The 14,062-nt window shown below is 30.5% G+C and overlaps 1 protein-coding gene and 1 long non-coding RNA gene across 3 annotated transcripts; both read left to right on the top strand.

Annotated features, from left to right (window-relative positions):
* Positions 1 to 567: 567 nt before the first annotated feature.
* LOC129915237 (uncharacterized) lies at positions 568 to 9,051 on the top strand. Of its 2 annotated transcripts, XM_055994726.1 has the most exons (7): positions 568 to 1,841; positions 4,555 to 4,763; positions 6,689 to 6,838; positions 6,908 to 6,982; positions 7,189 to 7,478; positions 8,199 to 8,464; positions 8,522 to 9,049. In XM_055994726.1, the coding sequence occupies exons 2-7, from the start codon at positions 4,571 to 4,573 to the stop codon at positions 8,574 to 8,576; spliced, it is 1,029 nt and encodes a 342-aa protein (XP_055850701.1). In that variant the 5' UTR covers positions 568 to 1,841; positions 4,555 to 4,570; the 3' UTR covers positions 8,577 to 9,049. The 2 variants fall into 2 exon arrangements, with proteins under 2 accessions (XP_055850701.1, XP_055850694.1); XM_055994719.1 differs by having other exon boundaries at positions 6,689 to 6,982; positions 8,522 to 9,051.
* A 2,690-nt stretch (positions 9,052 to 11,741) lies between these two features.
* Positions 11,742 to 13,452, top strand: LOC129905747 (uncharacterized). The gene is made up of 3 exons (XR_008770645.1): positions 11,742 to 12,067; positions 12,125 to 12,269; positions 12,330 to 13,452. It is a non-coding gene; the product is annotated as an uncharacterized LOC129905747 (long non-coding RNA).
* The last annotated feature ends 610 nt before the right edge of the window (positions 13,453 to 14,062 follow it).

Genomic DNA, 14,062 nt, shown 5'->3' with positions numbered 1-14,062 from the left:
AAGCTAAAGGTTAATGAAAGCTTTGTTATTCTAACTTTCTTTTAACACAAAACCAAAGCAGATATTTATCGATTCGATCGACTTTTATCGCATCGAAAGTTGAACGACACTCGCAATAAAGGCCATACTTAAGTTCTGCCGAATTTAACAAGGACATGTTTCGCATGCAGCAATGTTCAGGGGGGTCTTTCCATAACTTGACTATATCATCAGACGATTACGTTTGGATGATAGTGTTGCTTCACGTTAAATTGAAAACGTCGATCGCACGATCACATTTTCGCTCTAATTGTTTTGCTTCGCGAAAATCGTCTAAGCGTTCACGTCAACCCAAGTAACAATTTCAAACCTCGGTTACAAAATAACCAAAGTTATAAAATAACTGCAAATAACCGCGGTCAAAAAGCGGCTATAAACGGGTTGTTAAAAGTCTGTGGTTAATTTTAGGTTAGAAAAAAAACCCAGTATTTTCGAAGGTTTGTTTTGGGTTAAAATTATACGTAAAATAAACTTTTTAGTCATAAATTAGTTTAAAAAATTCCATTTTTAAACTAAGGAAATATTTTGGCTATTTATTTACTTTTATTAAACCCAGGTTACATTCTTGTTATTTTTTCAACCCAATTTTTTTGGTTAAATTATAACCTCAGTTTGAAGTTGGTTTTAAAATAACCAAATTTCTTCAAAAGTTTCGGAAAAGTATTTAAATAACTCGTTTTTGACACAAAGTCATAAATAAGTTTTTAAATAACTTCTAGTTTTGTGTTTTAAGGGTTAAAAAATAACCAAATTTTGGCTCCAAGTTTGAAGTAAGTATTTTAATAACTTTTTTTTTCGCACAAAAAGTTTTTTTTTAAGTTAGAATTTAACCAAATCTGATCCCAAAGTTTTAAGTAAGTATTTTAATAACTCTTTTTTTACCCAAAAAGTTATTTATAGGTTATAAATTAACCAAATTTTATCTATAGTTTGAAACGAGTTTTTAAATTACTCACTTTAAGATGGAAGTTGTTTATTGGTTTAAAATTAACCCATTATAGAACCTAAGTTTAAGGTGAGTTTCTAATTAACTTCTTTATTTTTGTCTTTTATGGGCTAAAAAATAACCAAATTTTCATTACAAGTTTCAAGTAAGTATTTAAATAACTCCTTTTTTACACAAAAAGCTATTTATAGACTAGAAATTAACCAAATTTGACCTTAAGTTTGAAACGAGATTTTAAATTACTGACTTTTTACCATTAAAGTTGTTTATTGGTTTAAAATTAACCCATTATAAATCTTAAGTTCAAGGTGAGTTTCTAATTAACTTCTTTATTTTTGTCTTTTATGGGCTAAAAAATAACCAAATTTTCATTACAAGTTTCAAGTAAGTATTTAAATAACTCCTTTTTTACGCAAAAAGCTATTTATAGACTAGAAATTAACCAAATTTGACCTTAAGTTTGAAACGAGATTTTAAATTACTGACTTTTTACAATGAAAGTTGTTTATTGGTTTAAAATTAATCCATTATAAATCCTAAGCTTAAAGTAAGATTTTAAATAACTACTATAAGTACGTATAAGTTTTTAATCAACTCGTTATTTACCTTTTAACAACCCTGGCAATTTTTCAACTAAGTTCCAACCCAATTTCAACTAACCAACAACTCTCCACACATACACATTCACCATACTCGAGCGTCGCGCGTCGCCCATCATATTTTTGTCTCTCATTTTTCTCAGATCTCTCAGTATTCTTTTGTGGCTGGTGGTAGCAAGTTATTGTGCGAGAAAGTTTTTGTGAAAAAATATAAATTAAATAAAAAAAAATATCTGTCTGTGAAAAATTATTAAGAGGTAAGTTATTTGTTTATAATTTATTTTAAATATTGTTATTTGTTTATAATTTATTTTAACCCTTTGCTTCCTAGTGGTTTCAGCATGATACCACCTATTAATTACTTTGTTAGTTTTTTTTACTACAAAATGGACTTTTCCTTTTGTACTCTCAGCTCAAAACATTCCTTATACAATGTTATTACTAGTACAATCATTATTTTTTTCATTTTAGTGTGTTGTTAGAAAATATCAAAACTTTTTTTCAAGATATTTGTATTTTTTTCCGGGAGCGAAGGGTTAAATATTAAATATTGTTTAATAAATAACTTCAGAGTATAAAAAATAACTTCTGAGTTTGAAAAATATCTTCTGAGTTTGGAAAATAACTTCTGAGTTTGAAAAATATCTTTTGAGTTTGGAAAATAACTTCTGAGTTTGAAAAATATCTTCTGAGTTTAGAAAATAACTTCTGAGTTTGAAAAATATCTTCTGAGTTTAGAAAATAACTTCTGAGTTTGAAAAATATCTTCTGAGTTTAGAAAATAACTTCTGAGTTTGAAAAATATCTTCTGAGTTTGGAAAATAACTTCTGAGTTTGAAAAATAACTTGAGAGTAGGCATACAGATAACTTAGCGCGTCTTTTCATTTGTCTTTCTCATTCCGCGTTATTATTCCAAGCTTGACTGTTGATAAAATCACTATAATAAAAATGTATTCTATCATTAAAAATAAAATTTGTAGTAGAACTACTTTTAAAAGAAAAGTTAAAAAAATAATATTAGAAATGCGTGAAAAAGAAAGAATTAAAAATCTTGAACAAGTTTTTCTTAGCAAGAGGTTATTTGAAGTGCAGCAACACCTTTCGGAAAATGAAATAAGTGCTAATTGTGAACAAGGTTTTTCTAACACGAAATTTGAAGAGTTGCAACACCTATCGAATATTATTTCTGAACATGAAAGTGACAGTGAAAATTCTGGAAACAATTGTGTCGCTGTCTCAACTAATTTTGAAGCTATTCCAGAAAAAGAAAAACTTAGTATTATGGGCTATTCAGCATAACATATCGAATATTTGCTTGCGTGATTTGCTTAACATTTTGCATAATTCTCATCCTTATTTGCCATTAGACCCTCGAACATTATTACAAACTCGCGTTTCCCTTGAGAAAATTTTTATCGAAGTTCCACCTGGTAGATACTGGCATTTCGGTTTGGTTCGCGCTCTTACTAAGGTTTTTGAAAGTGTTCAGACATGTCAAACAGTAATATTCTTGGACTTTAATATTGATGGGATTCCTGTTAGCAAAAGTTCAAAGGGCCAATTTTGGCCTATTTTGTGTTCACCAGATGGTTTTCGTGTGCCGCCGCTAGTAATAGGTGTTTACTACGGAATGGCAAAACCTTCAAGTGTTAATGAATTTCTGCGATTATTTCTTGAGGAGGCTGTTAACATTGATGATTTGAACATTGGTTCCAAAAAAATAAGTTTTAAAATCAGGAATTTCATCTGTGACGCCCCCGCTCGTTCTTATTTAAAAGGAATCAAAGGGCATAATGGTTATTTTGCTTGTGAAAGATGTAATGTAGAAGGGGATTATAATTACAAATCTCACCAAATGTGTTTTCCAAACCTATCAAAATCACTTCGCACGAATGATTCTTTCCGGGCTGGGATACACGAAGATCATCATACGCAACCATCTCCATTAGAAAAACTTCCAATAGATATTATTATGAATTTTCCTCTAGATTACATGCACTTGTTGTGCTTAGGTGTCATGAAAAAATTGTTGGTTACATGGATTAAGAATAGAACCCTTAAAACAAAATTCTCGGCAAAAAACATTGAGAGAATCTCTAAGACCTTAGTATCACTACGAAAATATGTTCCATGCGACTTCAATAGAACACCTCGTGGACTTGATGTGATAAGCTTTTGGAAGGCCACTGAATTTCGTATGTTTTTGTTGTACTTAGGTCCGGTTGTTTTGCAAAATGAAACTCATGAAGAAGTATATGCCAATTTTATGGAACTACACTGTGCTGTTTCAATATGTTTGAGTAAAAATAAACAAGTTTTTGTTGATGTCGCACAGAGTCTGTTCAAATCATTCATATATAACTTTTCTAGTATCTATGGAGCTGAAAACATAAGTTATAACGTTCACAATTTATATCATGTCGTAGATGATGTTAAATACCATGGACCTTTAGATAATATAAGTGCTTTCAAATATGAAAATCGTTTACAATATTTAAAACGTCGAATAAGATCTGGAAACAGACCCCTGGAACAAATTGCAAATAGGATTATCGAAGATTTTGAGAATGTAGATCTAATTGATGTAGATGAAAACAAAACTCCTATGCTTTATATGAAAGATAGGAATAAAATATGCAAAATTAAACACTGTGTTGGAATCTATAGAGCAATTCAGCTTCAACATTTTGTTTTGAAGTCGTCACTTGCAGATAGTTACTTCTTAACAAACTCAGAAGAAATTGTTAGAATGGAGTTTGCAACATATCGACATGGCATCCCAGTTATCTATGGTTCAAGCTTAAAACAAAAACAAAATTTTTACGAAAAACCGTTCTATTCTAAATTTTTAAGCGTTTATAAATCAAATGAAGAAGAAAATTTGCCTAATTTTTATAACATAGAAAATATTTCCTCTAAATTTTTCAAAATAACTTTACCAAACACTGAATCTGTTTTTTTTCCATTAGTACATTGTTAATCAAAATGTATTGTGTTGTGGAGACGCTCGAAGATGAAGGGAAGTTCGTGACGGCAGTTCCCAAAAATTGGGTCATCGATGGAACGAAGCTATTATGGCCAAAGTCCAAGAAAGATTCCATTTGCGGTCGGAAAAATTGCATCACAGCATCGGATGATTGGCAAAGCATAGCATGCAAATTAATATTTGATGACATCGGTAAGATACAAGTTTAACTACATCTTTTTTATTTTATTTTTATTAAGTTCACTTAGACCACTTTTCTCCAAGTAAAATTTTATTCGTATCTAAACTTAAAGCAGTTTATCCTGGGGGCCTATTTTTGACAGCTTAGTTACGTTAATTTTGATACACTTTAGGTCCCCTTTCATATACTTAAAGTAATCGCGGTTATGGCCTTTCAATATTTTTATATTTGAATAACGCTTCATAATATTCTACACAATGAGATTTATTACAGAAATTAAAGTTTTTTAGACCGGTCTTTCTTATATAAACACATTACATTGTCATCGAGTGCAATTCAGCATCAGCCAATTTGCAAAACAATATCGCAAATTTCGCGAAGAACAATGGCGCCTTAAAACACGACTAGCAGGTGTTTTTGCGAGCGGGTGCAATAGCAAAACTCACAGCAACCCTTTTTCTCTTCGTTCACGACAGCGTGCGTGAACGAAAAGGCGTCACGGCGCGGCGCCCACGACTACAATCGACATGTTGATCTTGTGTGATCGATACAAGAGCAATAAAACAATAAAACATCGACCTTTTTTCACTTCACTTCGTTGACAAAATCAATAAGTGTACTGTACAACAATAAAACAATAAAACCGCGACCTTTTTTTTACGTCGTCCAAGACAGCGCGCTTGAACAAAGCGCCACCCGCGACCGACGGTCGACTTGTTGTTCTTGTGTGTTCGATACAAGATCAATAAGTGTACAGCGATAAAACAATAAAACAGCGACCTTTTTTTCGCGAAGAACAATGGCGCCTTAAAAAAAAATTTTCGACCAGCAGGTGTTTTTGCGAGCGGGTGCAATAACAAAACTCACAGCAACCCTTTTTCGCTTCGTTCACGAGAGCGCGCGTGAACGAAAAGGCGCCACCTACAACATTTAAATATACATTTTTAAAAAGCTAGAAACTTAGTCATATTTGTAAAATTAAAATTAAGTTAATTGAATTAAGAGCTTTTGAAAGAATGGTATCTGAACTCAGATTTTTGAAAAAAAAAAATTATTGAAGAAATTTTAAGATGTCGTTTTTTAAACTTTTTCGTAATATAAAATGCATTTATTTTCAAATTTTTCTGACCACATTTATTACGATTTGAAATTATAAAAGAAAATGTCAATATGTATTACGGTTTATGAAAAAAATTAAAAAGTATTTCATTTTCGAAGAACTTTTTTTAATAGAAGTTTTGAAAAAAAATTTTACTTATTTGTTTTTTAAAGTTCAACATCTAAATATAAAGTCATTTTTTCTTCAGTCAATAGCCCTTATTGTTGAAAGTTAAATAGCAAAAATTTAAAGTTCTTATTTACCAAAGTCTTTGAGAAAATTAATTATTTCAAAGCAAAAATTCAGTTTTTATAAAAAAAACCCATTGAAATTGAAATTTTTTTCAAAAACTCTTGATTAAATTTAGTGGATTTAAATTTAGGAGATAAGAATGAGCTTCTGGCTTTTTAAAAATGTATTTTAAAATATTGTAGGTGTTGCCGTTGTTTTCAAAATATTTTTTTTGTGTTTAAAGTCAGATTATGAGAAAATTGCATTTATCTCTTAAACGATGGAAGATTGTCCCTTACTCCCTTATATTTTTTTTCCTTAAATAACCTAGAGAATCTTTTGCTATCATTTGTTTTATGAAATTTAAGAAAAAAAATGGTTGTGTTCAAAAAAAATTTAATTGTAATTTTAAAAAACAATACGGTAACATCGGCAATTTTTAATCTATAGACTTTAAAGCATTTTTAATTGCCTACGTTTGAAAAAAAATCGTCAAAATCTGAGCTGTTCGGCCGGTCTTAAGCCGCTTCACCTTTTGAACAAATATTTTCTTGTATCCCTTTCATGCCACTTATATTTACGACAAAACATGTATTTCCTTTTAAGGTTCCTGGGAGGAAGCAGTTCAGAAGGAAAAGGATGCCGAGTATTTGTCTTCTTCTGAAGAAAATACGGAAGAAGTGACCATCGACACCAATTCTTCGGAATACATGACAGATATGAACAAATTGATGTCAACTTTGATTCCTAATTCTGGTAAGTTTAAAATGTATAAACATGGGAACAAAGTTACTAATTTTGTCATACTTACTTCTCATTTTCAAGACGTTTCCTCGTTCACCCCCCCAAATGAAGATGTTACCATCACTAATGTCATTTCCGACTTATACACGTTTGAAGGTAAAAAATGTATTTTAGCACTAGTACAATTTTCAAAGTCGTTTTTAAACTCCAGCTTATCTTAGACTGGGGTTTATCCAATGTTATTTGAATAGGATAAACCCCAGTCCCTCTTAGTAACAGCTGAGATAGCATATTAGTTCTTTCACTAACCGTATTACTTTTTTTTGTATATTACTATAACTCTTATTTTTAATTGTTTATAGGCCCCAGCACCAGTACCCAATTCAAGGAACTGTCGTCCAAAATAGACGAAATTTTGGAAAGACAGCGTTCCACTGAGGTGAAGGTGCAGGCCATGCAAGGAATGCTGGAGGCATTCATGGCGAAGTCCGAAGTTTCGGTCAATTTGTTGGCGTCCAAAATTGCAAAAGAGAATGCAGAGGAAGTGGATGAGGAACTGCAACTGGATGAAATTTTCCCACTTACCTCTGTCCAACAAATTGAGGAAATCGAGGAAAAACTCCATCAAAATGCAGCATTCAAAAAAAAATTGGTAAGTACCAAAATATACGAAATATGCAATTTTCTCACAATCCGACTTCAAACACAAAAAAAATATTTATAAAACAACGGCAACACCTACAATATTTTAAAATACATTTTTACAAAGCCAGAAGCTTATCTTAAATTTAAATTCACTAAATTTAATTAAGAGTTTTTGAAAAAATGGTCCTCAAACTCAGAATTAAAAAAAAAATTTATTAAAAAAATTAAAAATGACTTTTTTCCAAACTTTTTCTAATAAATATTATCAGTTGAATTCCGAAGCAGAAAAGGTAATATATATCACACTTTTGAAAAAACAATTAAAAATAACTTCAATTTCAATTGGTTTTTTTTTTTGATAAAAACTGAATTTTTGCATCCAAATAATTAATTTTCTAAAAGACTTTGGTAAATAAGAACTTTAAATTTTTGCTATTTAACTTTCAACAGTAAGGGTTATTAAATAAATAAAAAATAATTTTATGTTTAGATGTTGAACTTTGAAAAAAAATAAGATACATTTTTTTTCAAAACTTTTATTAAAAAAAGTTCTTCGAAAATGAAATTCTTTTTAATTTTTTTCATAAACCGTAATACATATTGACATTTTCTTTTATAATTTCAAATCATAATAAATGCGGCCAAAAATATTTGAAAATAAATGCATTTTATATTACGAAAAAGTTTAAAAAACGACATCTTAAAACATATTTTTGTTTTCTTTCAGGTCCGTAAGTTGAGCTCCTATGGGGGGGCCAACGGAATGAAAACGATCCGCACTATTTGCAAGTGCATTTTTACGGATCCACTACTGGCAGAACATTCTTGGCTGGGGACTAATGCCAAAAAAAGTTTCAGCCAATACAAATTCCTGTATAAAACTATATTGGAAGCGGTCCGATCAAGGTACCCCACTTATAGTGAAGCTGAGGGTGCTTCATTTTTTAAAGGCTTTTTGAAGCAAGCCCCATTTCGAATGGGAAAACCGTCCACGTAAGTTAAAAAATAAAATTATAATCAACATTTAAGTTAACATTTTTCTCATTACAGAAATACCAGTTCCAACACCAGCTCCTCTGCCTCTGACGGGCAATCCACAACATAATTAAGTTAAGCTATTTTTTATTTTTAGTTTTAGTTTTACTTTTACTTTAAGTTTTAGTTTTAGTTTTACTTCATTAAATAATGTTTCACTAAACTTAAATTTCAGCGTTCTTATTTCAAATATTAAATTTTCAGCTGGGAAGAATCTTATGGTTTGCAGCATGTTGGTAAGCAAACATTTTATAGGTTTTTTAAAATCTGTAAATAACCGGTTATAAAAAAGCTGTGAAGTAACGTTTATTACAGGTTTTATAAGAACCTGTACGAAGTTATTTACAGGTTTTATAGAAACCTATAGGTAAGCGGTTATAAAAAAAACCGTCAAATAACGTTTGTTATAGGTTTTATAAAAACCTGTACAACGTTTATTACAGGTTTTAAAAAAACTGGAAGAAAACGGTTATAAAAAAAACCGTTAAATAACGTTTATTACAGGTTTTATAGAAACCTATAGGTAAGCGGTTATAAAAAAAACCGTCAAATAACGTTTGTTATAGGTTTTATAAAAACCTGTACAACGTTTATAAAAAAAACCGTAAATTAACGTTTAATACAGGTTTTAAAAGAACTTGTTATATTACAGGTTTCAAAAAAACCTGTAATAACGTTAATTACAGGTTTTATAATAACCGTAGTAAAACGGTTATAAAAAAAACCGTCAAACAACTCAGTACAGGTTTTTTTTAAACTGTATAATAACGGTTTGTAAACGGTTATAAAATAGCCGTAAATGGTTTATTTCAAGTTTTTCTTTGACTAAAAATAAACAGTTATTTAATAACCGTGAAAATTAGGTTTTTAAAAACCCAGTATTTGTAGAAAAAAGTGGGTTTTTTAAAAACCCGATTTAGACGAAGTTAAAAAATAACTGACCATTTTCGGTTGTGGAGACGTTTCTGGAACGTCTTAAATACGTTTATTTAACGAGTTTAGTAACTTATCCGTTAAATAACCAGAGTAAATATCCGGTTTATTTTCCGCTTTCTAACCACAAAATGTTATTTGGGAAATCATTAACGTTTGAAGGATAGCTAAATAACCATTAGCCGTTTTTTATTATCCCACTTGATCCATATAGATCATTAATTAACACTAATTACAACAACTAAGGCCGTGTGTGAATTGCGTTAAATAGTTAACACCGTGTAAAATTTTTGGCACTATTGAGGTTAATACAAAAAAAATCAGCTGTATGGATTATTGTTTAAAATTTTTTCTACCATGATACTAATTTTTTATAAATAAAATTAATTTAATAAAATTAAAATTATTTGAGTTTGTCCCGACAGATTTATGTATGTATTTTGACTGTTCTATCAATTTTTCTTTTAATTACCGGTTTTAAAGATTATTTGAAAAATTGCCAAGGAAACAATCAAAATTTAATTGATACAAATTTAAAACCAAATAGGTTGTATTTGAATTTTGCGATTCTAAAATTTGCCTATGGTAAAAAGCAAGTAAAAAATCTTAATATTATAGAAAAGTGGAATTTCTTTTATTTTGCTGTTTTTCATTCTGCGGGTGACACCATAGGCATGTTTTTTTGGCAAAGCTATCCGCAGTAGGATTTCCCAAATATCAACAATGATGAAAAATTTATATGCACTCCAAGAGAAAGGAAAACGTAAACTTATACACTTCGTCAAAATTCTATCCGCAGCTTGGTTTAGCTTGTATTCCTATCGGCAGCTGCGTGTTGTTTTTGTAGTGCATGTAAACGCCAACGCCAACTGCGGATTCGGAAGGATAGCAAATAGCAATGCCAAAAAACACACCTCATAATTGCCGGCTGGGTGCCACCATCGACAAACTATACCAAGACTGGAAACTTTCGTACGTCTTACCCCCCAAAACCCTTTTGTATACAGTGTTGTCTGTGAATATATGTGAAAGCCACCACATTGGTTAATGACGTTAACACGCACACATTTATAGATTAACGACATTCACCACACATTGAACACGAACTCCGAAGTGAGTCCGCGCTGGGCCTCGCATCGGGCTCCACGGCGGCTCAAATTAGTATGGAAATTGTAATCACCACGGAGCCAATTGTATATGTATTGGTGTGGCCAATTGTATATGTATTGGTGTGGTGAAAATCTTCACTCCGAGAAAATGGAGCAAAAGTCATACCTGTGCCTACGAGTGGCGAGGCGTCGATAATTTCAAAAGGGAAGTCGATACAAATTAATTATCTACAAAAGAAAATTTTTACTATCTACCTGAAATTAAACTAAACATAGGCAAAAGATTTTGTATTTGCATAGGTACTTCGTTTAAAGAAAAAAAAGAGTTTTTTACCAGGATCCATTGCACTTCCTCAAAAAATATAAAGTACATATTGCCAGAACCAACATAATAAAAGAAATAAGACATTCGAAAACATTTATTAAACAATTTTATTTAACAGTAACTCCACGCATAATGTTTGCAACAAATATTAATAAATAAATAAATAACTAACATTGAAGCTGATTATCTTAACAGCTTTTATTGTCTCTTTCCCAGGACTAATCAAATACTAAATATTATTCAAGATTCTTCATCAATTAGTTTTTTTCATGCACTGAAATACCTATAAAATTAGAAAGAAACAAACTTGATATTTTTTCGTATCAAGTAGGTATTTTTTCTTTTTAAATCCTCTTCAATTTTCTTAAGCTCTTAAAATCAACCTGAACCCACAAATTGATGGATCGAATTTTTCGGTTACCTAACGACAAAAAATTTCCTGAAAGATTCATGTCGTGACTCAAGGAAACACATACTATTGTTCTTTATTATATTTTTATTTGCTTACCTCTTAAACAATATTTTCAAACAGTAACAGTCAATCTCCCCATTAAATTTATCACAGAAGCGCCGCGAGATACATACAATATTCCTCAAATATAAGTTGATGAAAACCGTCTTATCCTGTTCGTATAACAACCCTGCAAACCAAACCTCAGTAGTTTAGGGGAATTTACAACCACCAACAAAGTCTAACTTTGTAGGTGTAAGTGTTTCTTATTTACCAAAATCTCTCCCCTCAAAATATTGTAGTTTTGTTTCTCCTGAAAAAAATAAACTCTTTGGTAAATGGGAGGAAAAGAGCGCGATGTATGCAATGCACAAAGTTTTGTCTCTTTTGCAATGGCGGCGCGCCATTGATTTGACTTTTCCTGCATTAGTGCATTTTATATTTTCTAGTGAAACCTTGATAGCCACAGCAACATATTAGTTAAGAAAAAAAACATTTCTGTGCTCCATTTGATAGATAAATAGAACAATTTAACTTAAAAAAATACCTAAATAATCTTCTGTGTTATTTGTGAAAACTATTTTCTAAAAAAACAATCTACCGCACAAATTCTTTGGCACGCCACATAAATTCCACCACCATTTCCACCATCAAAATGCACAGCCTCAGCCTTGTGCATTTAGAAAAAAAAAATCATAAAAATATGACACAAAAACCACCAACAATTGATTTGGAAAATAAAGGTATGTTTATTTTAAAATTGATAAATTATATAGTTGTTGATTTTTTCTGTCTTCTAGTGGAGATCAATTCCAGACATCAATGACTGAGTTTACAGTTCAAAAGGTTTCTCCACGCTATCCCGAACAAGTGAAATGAATCTTATGTTTAATAGAGACTACAATACAATACTTGAGTGTGATCCACATTCCACAGACTTGTAGTGTAAGTTAATAAGATTCCCTTCTGCGCTTTGTGAAGCTGATAGTATTATTTTTTTCTCAGGTCTGCTCTAATCCTAGACAAAAACAACATTCAACAATAGGGAAGTTCGAACATTTGTCTTTCTATTTACAGTTACCATTTTGACGTTTTAAACTCGGCGAAAATCAAAACAAACCAGCAAAAACAAACCAACAAAACAAAAAAGCAAAAAATACAGCATAGAAATATATTTTAAATTCCGTAATTTTTTCGATTTTTAGACACTAAATTAAGTTATAGTAGAACGTTACTACCAAAAAAACACTTGAAATCGATTTGTATGAGTTTTTTTTTTTTTACAAACAACAGTTCTTTAAAATTGCGCGCGTCCTTGAAAAATTTGGTTTGTTTTGATCTTCACCCAGTTTAGGAGATATTTTTTTCTATTTTCTTTTGTTCTTTTGGTACTGACAGATGAGCGAAATTCCGAATTCTATATCGGGTATAAACAGAGCAGCGTCAGAGCAGCGTTGCCAGATTCCCCGATTTTCGTATTTCTCCCGATTTGTTGAGCTATTTACGATTGCCCGATTTTAGCCGTTTTTTATTATCACTTGATCCATATAGATCATTAACTAAAATGTATTATAACAACTACATGAGATCTTGCTTTTTATCAGGATCACGAATCGTGATCTTGCTTTTCATCAGGATCACGAATCGTGATCTTGCAAGATCTCATGTAGTTGTTGTAATACATTTTAATTAATGATCTATATGGATCAAGAGATAATAAAAAACGGCTTTTGTGTTTAAAAATTAGGTTTTCTCCCGATTTTCAATTCAAAAAAGAATGTGCTACCTTAACATCGTCACTTTTTTCATAGAAACCTTTAAAATTTTATTTTAAAGTTGGCAGAACTTCAATTAAATGTTATAAAAATTCCTTTCGTCTTATTTGTTTCCTTTTTTTAATTTGTTGGTTTTAATCTATCAAGAGAATACCTGAGTAACAAAAAGGATCATTCCACAATTCGTTATCGACAGACGATATCGTTATGACGATAATCTTGCTTCACTTAAAAGCGATAGTTAACTTTTATCAGACGACATCGTTTTGACGATTGAAAAATTTTTTTCTGTCTGGTCAATAATATTTTAAAAAATGTCTTTAAAACGACAGCGCTTATTGACGATAGGTAAAGGTCTCGTTTTCATTTATTTGTTTTTTTTTTTTTTTTTCATGGATATTTTATATTCGATTTAACCGAAGTTTTTAGGATTTTATTTCATTATTACACCAGAGCGGGCTTTATAAATATAAATAATTTTTTTTTGCAAATGAAATAAAATTGCGTTAAAAAAATGTTAATAAATTAAATAATTTAAATAATTAAAATAATTAAATAATTTAAATTAAATAATTTTTAAATTTCTTTAAAAAGAAACGTTTTAAAATCGTTAGACAATTCAAAAAAAAGCGACAAATTTGATTAACTTTTCTTCTACTAATGCAAACAAGAAAATTCTCATTTTCAAGGACTATTTAATTTAGAAAATTTTTTACACATATATAATATAAGATCTGTTTGGGTACTGTCTTAAACAGAAATATTTCTACTTTTTACAACATTATTAAACTTTTTCCTGTTATTTAAGAACTTTGAAGTTTTAAAGATTTCAAATATTTTTGAAGGTTCTCAAACTGTGATGTGGCAAAAAACTTTTTGTGAAGCAAAAAAACGGGCAACCACGTTAACAATAATCGTTTTTTTCGATTTTATCAATTCAAAAATTACGGAACGACACCCCCA

The sequence above is a fragment of the Episyrphus balteatus genome, chromosome 1 (assembly GCF_945859705.1).
Source record: "Episyrphus balteatus chromosome 1, idEpiBalt1.1, whole genome shotgun sequence".
Classification (NCBI taxonomy): domain Eukaryota; kingdom Metazoa; phylum Arthropoda; class Insecta; order Diptera; family Syrphidae; genus Episyrphus; species Episyrphus balteatus.
Note: the sequence above shows the minus strand (reverse complement) of the source record. Positions and strands in the feature narration are given on the sequence as shown.

What these genes read in the sequence shown, in the direction of transcription:
- LOC129915237 (XM_055994719.1), top strand. Translation starts at nt 4,571, where the DNA reads ATGTATTGTGTTGTGGAGACGCTCGAAGATGAAGGGAAGTTCGTGACG. An exon ending in CGACTTATACACGTTTGAAG is followed by an intron (nt 6,983 to 7,188) that starts GTAAAAAATGTA and finishes AATTGTTTATAG; the next exon opens with GCCCCAGCACCAGTACCCAA. An exon ending in CGAATGGGAAAACCGTCCAC is followed by an intron (nt 8,465 to 8,521) that starts GTAAGTTAAAAA and finishes TTCTCATTACAG; the next exon opens with AAATACCAGTTCCAACACCA.